The sequence below is a fragment of the Silurus aristotelis genome (genome assembly GCF_946808225.1).
Source record: "Silurus aristotelis genome assembly, chromosome: 17".
Lineage (NCBI taxonomy): Eukaryota > Metazoa > Chordata > Actinopteri > Siluriformes > Siluridae > Silurus > Silurus aristotelis.
This window is the reverse complement of record NC_139590.1, coordinates 755,334-766,226: the sequence shown is the minus strand read 5'-3', so window position 1 is coordinate 766,226 and position 10,893 is coordinate 755,334. Positions and strand designations below refer to the sequence as shown.

Genomic DNA, 10,893 nt, shown 5'->3' with positions numbered 1-10,893 from the left:
CGGTAGGTGAGCGTTAGTTGAGCGTTAGTTGAGCGGTAGGTGAGTGATAGTTAAGCGGTAGGTGAGTGTTAGTTGAGCATTAGTTAAGCGGTAGGTAAGCGTTAGGTAAGCGTTAGGTGAGCGTTAGTTGAGCTTTAGGTGAGCGTTAGTTGAGCGGTAGTTGAGCGGTAGGTGAGCGTTAGTTGAGCGGTAGGTGAGCGTTAGTTGAGCGGTAGGTGAGTGTTAGTTGAGCATTAGTTAAGCGGTAGGTAAGCGTTAGGTGAGCGTTAGGTGAGCGTTAGTTGAGCGTTAGGTGAGCGTTAGTTGAGCGTTAGTTAAACGGTAGGTGAGCGTTAGTTGAGCGGTAGGTGAGCGTTAGATGACCGTTAGGTAAGCGTTAGGTAAGCGTTAGTTGAGTGGTAGGTGAGCGTTAGTTGAGCGGTGTGTGAGCGTTAGTAAGCGAACTATTATTGCACTTTGTTGTTGTAGTGTTTAAATTATTTGACGGATTTTTTTGAAGAATTATTTAAGTGCAACTCTTCAGTAAATTTATTTATGTATTATTTGTTTATTTATTAATTTGTATTTATTTAATAATTTATTCATATTAATCGATACTATTTCTGTAAAATTTTTGTTCATTTGTTTGTAAATTCAGTCCTGTAGAAATGAAGAAAACGGAAAATCTGCATTATTGTGTGTTGAAACCAAGGAAGCACAACACACACACACACACACACACACACACACACACACACACACAGATGGAGAGAGTTTAAAATCCAGCAGTTCCTCTGTGGTCTGTGGTTTAATTCCAGATGATTCAGATTTTCAAACTCAATATTTGGCGTCACCATGGAGACGATGTGTGGGCGTTAAAGGGAACTCCTTCTGGATCTGATTCAGGGGTTTCCTCTCATCACAACATCAGCTCCACATGGGCTTTTTTAGAATAATCACAGAAATATTGTTTTTCCCTTCCATACAACACACATGGAAAGAGAAGGATACAGTCATTTAGTCCACAGAACATCATTACAGAACCGACCAGTATCAACCAGGGTCAAACAGACACAACCGAATAGAACCGAACAGGACAAAATGGGCCCCAAACAAAAAAACTAAACAGAATTAAACACAACTAATCAAAACCAAACAGGACCAAACAGAACCACCAGACCCAAACAAGCTCAAACTATACCAAACAGAACCACCAGAATTAAACAGGACCAAACAAAACCAAACAGAATTAAACTAAATCAAACAAAACCAAACAGGACAGAAACAAACCATCAGAACCAAACAGAATTAAACAGAACCAAACAGAATTAAACAGAATTGAACAGAAATGAACAAGGTTCAACAAAGCCAAGCAGAACCAAACAGAACTGAACAGGACAAAATGGGCCTAAACAGAATTTAATAGAAGCAAATAGAACTAAACATTTGACTTCTGCTTGACTTCTGCATCACTGGATGGAGTAACACACTTCAAATAAAGAGCCATGCTTTCTTCCCTCTTTTACACATACCAGAGCTCACAGATGCAGGTGATTGGCTATTGTCACTGTGATGGAAAATAAGCCACACCCACCTCTGCTGTAAATCTGAATGATGCAGGATGGAGGTCAATCACGAATCCACACAGTCTGAGCGAGTCTGTTTACACATACATTCATTCCCTTTATATCAAATACTCATTCAGTTCAGCAATATTACACACATCACATTTATATTTCTATACTATTTATTTAACAAAAAACCCAGATTTTGCTGTAACTTGTAGTTTTGGAGCAGATCAGCGTTTATTCCCAGAACAGCAGCGATTCTGAAACCTGGTGTTGAGCTTCATTACCACTGGCAGGAACCAGATCCCAGATCTCAGATAAGGTTCTGCCCTGAGTCAGTTCCAGGGTCCACGTGGAAAGCAGTCAACAGTACTGAGAGCCAGGCATAACACACACACACACACACACACACACACACACACACACACACACACACACACACACACACAAACATTTTTTTTGTTCAAACACTTACAGTCTGTCTGTTAGCCTGAGACTGCTCAGTTCTCAACTTTGTAAATGTTTGCGTCTCTGCTTCAGAGAAGATGTGGCATGACATGATGTCTGAGATAGTCTCATTCCATAAACGCCAGTAAGACGTGAAGATCTTGCAGATGTGATTTAGAGAGAAACGATGATGTTGGAGACGGAGTCTGATCTGTTACCTACTGATTGAGGTTCAGATTAGGGCTAAAAAGAAAAAAAAAAAACAGATCTCAGAAGTCTCTTTGAGTCACACAAGCTATCTAAAGTTCTTGAGTCTAGAAGGTGCAGGAAGGAGTCTTGGATTCACCATTAAGGTGGCATGAGTTTGGGATAGTGTTTCTTAGATCTATTTTTAGCTGATGGGGGTGGATTCCTAGAGACAAAATATCATTTGTCATTACCGTGGTCTGAACACTGGAATGTAGATTAGATTAGATTAGATTCAGCTTTATTGTCGATGCACAGAGTACACGTGCAGAGTGCAGAGTGCAGTGTACACGTGTGTTGTGATGTATATGAGGTAGCGATGGTAAGATTCAAATTAACATTGAGATGCATTGATTTTAGTGTGTATTGGACACACGTTGATATTTGTATCACAATCCATCGTTATTAATTAATTAAAAAAACGATTTATTTCTATGTAACTATAAGTAGATGTTCTCTCAGCACCACTGCGGCTACGTGACGTATTACAACACTACGGAGTCCTGAGAGTCACATAGAATACAGATTAACATGGCAGAGGCAGAGCTGCATCTTCCTGCAGACACAACAGGATAAAAAACGTCAGATCTTTTTTTTTCTGTTTGTGAAGGGGCCATGCGTTCAGTCAGAAGGCACTTAAATAAATGATTTACCGAACCAAAGAAATGAAAGTGTATCGTGTAGAATCGCATCACATCAGTAGCTGCTTCATATGTGTCTTTAATGCATCAAGATGTAAATACAAGGTGCATTACGCAGAAAACGAGGTACAAAGACCCAGTAAGCATCAGGTGACTATAGAGGTGTAGACAGTGTATCAGTAGACGGTGGTGTAAATGCTAGTAATAGTGCAAAAGTGCAGTTATATTGTGCAGGACAGTTATTTTAAACAGGCGTCAGTGTCTGGGTCTGGGTTTTAACAGTCCTGTACACGTCAGTGTCTGGTTCAGAAAGCTGACAGCTTATACGAGGAGTCTTTACAACGAGGAGTCTCTACAACATCTGAAGGATTCGACCATTTCTGCCACACACACTGCCCAGGTTCTTGTTCAGTCTCTTGTGATTTGGAGACTGGACTACTGCAGCTCTCTGCTGGCAGGTCTTCCCCTGAATGTTATTCATCCACTGCAAATGATCCAAAACGCAGCTGCACGACTTGTGTTCAATCTGCCCAAGTTCTCCCAGACCACCCCACTGCTGCTCCTTCACTGGCTTCCAGTAGCTGCACGTATCAGATTCAAAACACTGATGATGCCTACAAGGCCAAAAATGGACCAGAACCATCTTATCTCAGTGACCTCATCACATCTCGCACTGCACCACGCTGTCTGAGATCCTCCAGCACTGCTCCACTGGTACCACCTTCTCTCAGAATGAGAGGTAAGTACACTTCAAGGCTCTTCTCTGTTCTGGCACCGAGGTGGTGGAATGAACTTCCTCTAGATGTCCGTACAGCAGAGTCCCTGATTATCTTCAAGTAACGGCTGAAGACCTTCATCTTCCTGAAACACTTAAATTAGCACTTTCCAAGTTTGTAGAATTCCAGAGTTATATTGATATGAAGTGTGTAATCTGGTGTACAGTGTAGATTTATTCATTACTACAGACTCACAGCACTTTAGAACATCGCTCTGGATAAGAGCTTCTGCTACATGCTGTAAATGTAAATGTAGATGAGTCTGCGAGTGTAACAGGGAAGACTCCTGTAGTGTTGAGGGGTAAACAGACGCTGGCTGGGGTGTGAGGGGGCTGTGATTATACCTCTCACTCTCAATAGGAAGCATTTGCTGTCTTTGATGGATATGATGTGATGTATTGGGAAGTTTTTTCTTTGATCAGAGACTTTGCAGCTAAATGGTAGTCAGATAGCGAATGGCAGAGCAGGTTATCGTCTTGGTTTTCTGGCTTGGAGGCGGGACTTTGGGTTTGGATGGCAGGGCCTTTATAACCATAACAAACCTATACATTATTTCTCCAATCAAGATGGACAGCGTAAGTCAGGGCTCTTTGTCCTGATATAAGTAGCTGTGATGTGGAACCAGTTAATATCAGCATTTAAATGCACTCTCTGAATGCATGAAGAGATCAAAGTGATGGACAAAAATCCAACGTTTCTGCATCCTGACCTGAAAGCAGCGTCACTCAGGGGCTGCATAGAGAAACAGCTGAGCAGCTAAGCAAAGAAAGCAGAGCTCCTGGTGCAGGTATGTGAGCTGTCATCATGTATGAGTGTAAATTTAGCCTTCAATTGAACCAGAAGACTCAAACCTGCATAAAGCCAGCTCCATGAAGATCTGCATTCCATGGGTTGAATGAGTGTGGATGATCTCCTACTATAAACATTTTTAGGGAGAAATGTGAACGCTGACTGCACACCCGGTCTCCTCACCTCACCTACATCAGTTCCTGGCTTTACTGAATCCCTTGTAGCTCAGTGAATGAGTGTATTTACAGGTGCACAGATGAGGCTTTGTAGGGAAGAAGAACACGGGCCCCAAATATCAACTTTGCCTCAAGTCTTCAAATGTCTAGAACCAGTCCTGTGAGTGTGTGTGTGTGTGTGTGTGTGTGTGTGTGTGTGTGTGTGTGAGAGAGAGACTGTAAAGAAATAAATAAAGTAGAAGAATTTCCTCCTGGTATTGACGTATTTTTCTCCGAAGGTGAAAACGTGCATGAATGCTTGGCAGAAACATCTCAAATATGTGTGTCATGAGACAAATGTCTGTGCGAAGGATATCTTTAGACACTAAAGATAGTAGTATCAGGTAGTTCATGTGCTCAGGAGTAAAAGGAGAGAAATCAAGACATCAAATAATGTTTTAAAAACACAAGACTTGTGACGTCTCTGATTCAAGGAAAAAACGTATACATGCGAGGATCACCATTCTAAACCAATATATTCCATTTACTGTGTGTGTGTGTGTGTGTGTGTGTGTGTGTGTGTGTGTGTGTGTGTGTGCGTTTTCAACATTTCATTTACTTGAGTTATAAATGACTGCATGCCAGAAAGTTATGAAATACTGTTAGCAATTCTCCGAAAATCAGGAAGTGTCTTTTTTGAGCTTTTTGACATTTACGTTTGTGGCATTTTTGCAGACGTCTGTGTCCAGAGTGACGTACAGAAGAGCTTTGAGTCTCCATCAATGAACAAATCTACACTTAATCTATGGTACATTAGACTGCTACTTAAGATAAATAACAATTTGTCGTGTGTGTGTGTGTGTGTGTGTGTGTGTGTGTGTGTGTGTGTGTGTGTGTGTGTGAAAAACAAAACGTGACATGTTAGGAAAGTATGTAAATATGTGACGTGACAGATCAGGCGACCACCCTGGGAACATCTCGAGTGAGCATCAGCGACACGACATACACACTTCCACACTTCAAGCTTTAGAGATGAATTTCCTGATCTACTCAGATCAATTTCAGGGAAATAAATAGAAATAAGTGTGGACTTGATGCTATTTCTAAATAGTGATCCACTTTACTGAGTGATTTAAAGACACACACTGCGCTCACACTGGAGACTCCTTCCATACGATGGAGTGTTTCAGCATAAACCCGTGCTGCTGTCAGAGCTTCTGTACCTGGTACAGAGAATTAATCATCACCCTCTGGGCCAATCACAATCCAGAATCTGAGCCCACACGTGTTTCTGGCTGACTGGTTCCTGTGGAGGAATTTCAGCACTAATTTTAAACTTCCAAGAAACGCAGGAGTAATGAGTCATTTTTTTCGAAATATGATTTTAATGTCCCCACACACACACACACACACACACACCAAAAGTATTGGGACACCTGACTTTCTCAGCAACATGTACCTCTCCCCCAAACACAGTTGTACCCAAACCTGTTCCAGCGTGACAATGCCCCTGTGCACAAAGCCAGCTCCATGAAGATCTGCTTTTCTACATTAATACCTGGCTTTATTTACACCCTTGGAGCTGGATGAAGCTCCACAAAATCTAGTGGAACATCTTCCCAGAAGAGTGGAGCTCATTATAACAGCACATGGAGACTGAATGTGGAATAAGATGTTGTAAAAGAAGCACAAAGCGATCTGATGGTCGGGTGAACATCAAAGTTGTTTATTATTGTGTAAATTGTGATTCATGAGTCTGAAAAGTGTCAGAGACGCTGCTCAAAATCTATTTTTAATTTTATGGCAATGAGTCATATGGGAGTTCACGCTTATGGGTGAGATGACTCAATAAAAACAATTGGGATTCCCATCAAAATATTTTTGACAGTCAGGATTACACACACACACACACACACACACACACACACACACAGTAGATATACAGTAAATGTATCTTCAGTCTGTCTGTGCTCTTTTTCAGAACGTTATTTGGTGTGTATCTGAGCTGCTTGTTGCTTTGGGGCTTTAATTTCCGTTTATTCTGAACCAGTGACTAAACACATAAAACCCAAACAAACGCAGCACATACCTTTCCTTTTCCTGCTGAACAGGAAAACAAACAACCTTGTCTATTCCATCATGTTTTAGGATGTAGATAAGGGGTTAATTTTTACAAGGGGCCACATGAGAAACCTGAATTGTGTCAGAGTGCCACACCAACGATAATATTTTAGGGAGGCACCGAAATGAAAATTCTTGCCCGAAACCAAAAACCAAAAATGCAGAACCCACGGCTAAAACCGAAACACCGAGAAAAAAGATTGTGTCAATTATTAGAACCATTGTATTTCTGGCTATAAGTTTGTACAAACCTCACTAAAATCACTGCATTGCAGTTCAAAAAATAAATCAACTACAAACGTGTTTCATTTATTATTATAAATTATTGTTATTTATTTGTTACCATTCAAAGTATTGACAGACAGGCAGCGGTCGATTATTGGGAAAATAATTGACCACTGAACGTTTGGAAGCCCATTCAAGTGAATGGAACGATCTAATCTACAGCATTAAGAAGAGCCGTGTAATAAATAATATTATATTATAGTGTTGGAAAATATATTATACTGCACCCACTTGACAACCCAAAGGGTGCCATCACTCAGTCGACCATCCCACAGAGTCTTAGCGGTGCCTCAGTATACTGAGTTATGAGAAGGAGCAACCTCAGGAGAAGGAAGGACTGAGGAGTAGTGTGGCAGAGGGTGCCACCACTGAACAGACCATCCCACAGAGTCTCATCGGTGCCTCAAGTATGCATCAAGGGATATCAACATCAAGTCCTATACAACAAATCTATAATAATTATAATTTTTGGGATCCACGGGGAATGTTTCAAAGATCAACCCGTCGATCCACTAGAGACCACTGATCCACTGGAGACCACTGATCCACTAGAGACCACTGATCCACTGGAGACCACTGATCCACTAGAGACCACTGATCCACTGGAGACCACTGATCTAAGGCAATGAATTCCATGATTGTTTGTGTTATGCCTTTTGCCTTGGCACCATCACTGGAAAACTTTCCTGCCTTTTCAAAAACGTCCTCTACAGACGGAGTGCGCATGCTCGGATTGACTTTACTTTTCTGCGCCGCGTTCTTCTCATAATTAGAAGGCAATCGGGATGTTTGGATTTCAGGTGATAAATTAAACCCGATGTGGAGAAACTTTTTGCAGATACACCCCCTCTTAAAATTTCAGCATTGCATGTTTTGTAAATCGCTCTCCTCACACCGCAGACATGTTGCTCTTATCCAGATAACCGTGTGCTGCTGCGCTTTTTATTGCGTCTTTACAATTGTGTTTCTGCCGTGTTGTTTCGGTGATTTAGGCATTTACGCCGAATATTTTCGGTGCATCCCTGTAATTTATGAATGGCCTCACGCGGGCCGGACAGGGACGTACAAAGGGCTGGATGTGGCCGCGGGCCGTAGTTTGACCAGGTCTGATGTAGATGGATTTTAATATTTGCAGGTTTTAAACAGGACACACAAAAGTAGATCATTTATTGCACTTTAATGCTCCTAAAATACTTTTACATTCTGAAAATAAATATTCATGTAATTACGTAATCGCTTCAATTACAGATAAATTTGAGTAATAAATACGTTTTTCTCCAGCATTCGACTTTTTGCCGAGACAAACAATGGACGTTCGAATGACTGTTAGTAAAGTGGTTGAATAATACGGAAGGAGAGAAAGACGTCGTGAGAGCTGGAGGGGTTATTTTTCTCTCTTTAGAGTATAAAAAGTGTAAATACTGTCTCTGATATGGAAACTTTACTGTTAACGTCTGCAAAAAGACAAGTAATGCTAATGCTAACACACGTGAGTATAGCAAAGAAACGTTAGCAAGAAGTGAGTTCTCCAGAAAACGTTCCATCTGAGACCAAACTGCTTCTCCTGAACAAAATACTTGTAATGAAATTAAAATAGCTTAATTATGAAATAGCTTGCGTCGTGTCAAACCCGGTCCTCCTACTGAACCCTGAGGGAAACCTTCTGAGCGATTAGAGTGCAGAACCAAACAGCACCGTGTTCCTCAAAATCTGTAAATCTGTTCTCGTCAATTCCTTTTCCTTTTTCTCATGTGTGACTACGAGACACAACGATAACAATAACACTGTATTAAAGCTAACACTAACGCTAGCAATAACTAATGCTAACACTAACACTAATGCTAATAGTAACAATAATGCTAACGGAAACACTAAAGCTAACAATGGTGCTATAAATAACACTACTACTAACGGTAACGCTAATGCTAACGCTAATGCTAACACATGGCAGAATTAAAGTAACAAAAACACGACCTGTGATCAGTCCTGCTCTTCTTTTCTCTTTCTTTTCTTTCTCAAATTTTTTTCTACCGTCCCTCCATTCTTTTTAATCCTCCCTTTCCTTTAGCCTTAAATCTGCTCTTCCACCCTCCCTTCCTCCCTCTATCCATTCCTCCCTTCTTTTCTCTCTCCTTCCCTCCTTTCTCTATCACTTCATTTCTTCCTTCTATCCTCTCTCCATACTTCCATCCCTTTCCTTCCTCCCTGTCCCCTTCTCCTGTCCCACCTTTTCTCTCCCTTCCTACCTTTTCATCATCCTTCCTTTAGCCATCTTTCCTTTGCCTCCATTCATCCTTCCTCTCTCCCTCCCTCCCTCTGTCCCCTTCCCTAATTTTTTCCTCTCTCCCTCCTATCTTTCTATTTTTCTTCCTTCAACCATTCCTCTCTCTGTCCCTCTCACCATTCCTTCCTTCCTTTCTCCATCTTGCCCTATTTTCCTTCTTTCCTTTTTTTTATCTCCCGTTTCCTTTTCCAGATTCTGGATCTGGATGTGGGTTGGAGGTTTAACACGTCGTGCTGGTTAGAGGGATAAATGCTGTGATTGGTTGTAATAATGATAATGATGATGATGATGAAGAAGATGATGATTAAATGAGGTGATTATCGTGTGTCTGTGCATCGCCGTGTCTCCTGATGCTCCTCCCCCTTCAGCATCTCCTCAGGCGTCCTTGTTTTTCAGAGGGAAGGTATCTACCCAGCTCTGCGTGCGAGACCTGCACTGCTGCCAGTCGTACAGCGGGCGGTAGCTGAAGTGACGTAGCGCCTTGTCGGAGCGGACGGTGAAGGAGGTGCAGGCCATGGCGAGCGTGTAGCGGTTCAGGATGGGCGTGAAGGAGCACACGGGCTTCAGCAGCCAGCGCAGCAGCTCGTTAAAGCAGGCGAGCATCCAGAGAACGCACAGCGGCATGTGAAGAGAGCGGAACTTAAACACAGACAGGAACTGCATGTTGAACTCGTCGTAGCTCTTGTAGGGAGAGTCGTCATAGCAGTAGTACACCTCACCCCCGAGACGCTCGGGATGCTCACGTAACGCCCGCGCCGCTAACAGGTGCATCCACGCCACGTTTCCTGTCCACAACAACACACACACACACACACAGAATTACTGGGTTACACAATACACACAGCGTAAACAAGACGTTCTGTCCTGAAGAACGAGGACGTAGTGTAAGATCTGTCCTGAAGAACGAGGACGTAGTGTAAGATCTGTCCTGAAGAACGAGGACGTAGTGTAAGTTCTGTCCTGAAGAACGAGGACGTAGTTTAAGATCTGTCCTGAAGAACGAGGACGTAGTGTAAGATCTGTCCTGAAGAACGAGGACGTAGTGTAAGATCTGTCCTGAAGAACGAGGACACAGGGTGAGATCTGATGTGTTCCTGATGAAGATTATTTTTTTAGGTGCTCAGAGAAAACACAACGCAGTGAACTACAGAGTGAGAAGAATAAATGTATTCTGTAACCCTGTAATGAGGAAAAAAATAAATACTGTGGATCATGTGTGATTTTGAGAATTGATTTGGAAGAGATGATGAGCGATAAACATCTCTCGGTTTACTGTTTTTCATGCTGACTCTTTCGAATCCGAGTCACGAAGATGAGATGTTTCAGAGAGATCTCAGTGTTGATCAGATCTTCAGGAATGCAGATCAGAGTGTTGAGGAGGAGATTTTCATTCTTTAGGGCGTCAAAGAGCAGAACATGAGCTGCCTATAAAGGTTCTGAACCCAAATACTGGCACAGTGGTGTCTATTCTCTATTCTCTATGTACCTGCGTAAACGCGCCCGTGCTCAGTGTTTTGTGGAACTCCTCTGATGAGCCAGCCTCCGGTGCGAACTCCCATCATGTAGAACTCCTTCATCAGATGGTGGTTTTCACCGTAAATC

At 42.1% G+C, this 10,893-nt stretch overlaps 1 protein-coding gene across 2 annotated transcripts in view; it reads right to left on the bottom strand.

Moving 5' to 3' along the window:
- Positions 1–8,143: 8,143 nt before the first annotated feature.
- The window catches only part of hsd3b7 (hydroxy-delta-5-steroid dehydrogenase, 3 beta- and steroid delta-isomerase), a 327,842-nt gene continuing 325,092 nt past the window's right edge, over positions 8,144–10,893 (bottom strand). For both annotated transcript variants that reach the window (XM_083566757.1, XM_083566756.1), the window contains exons 6-7: positions 10,778–10,893; positions 8,144–10,076 (exon numbers count right to left, since the gene is read on the bottom strand). The exon at positions 10,778–10,893 is cut by the window's right edge and continues 47 nt beyond it. In XM_083566757.1, the coding sequence (XP_083422883.1) occupies positions 9,667–10,076; positions 10,778–10,893 (526 nt within the window). In that variant the 3' untranslated portion in view covers positions 8,144–9,666. The remainder of the gene's footprint in view (positions 10,077–10,777) is intronic.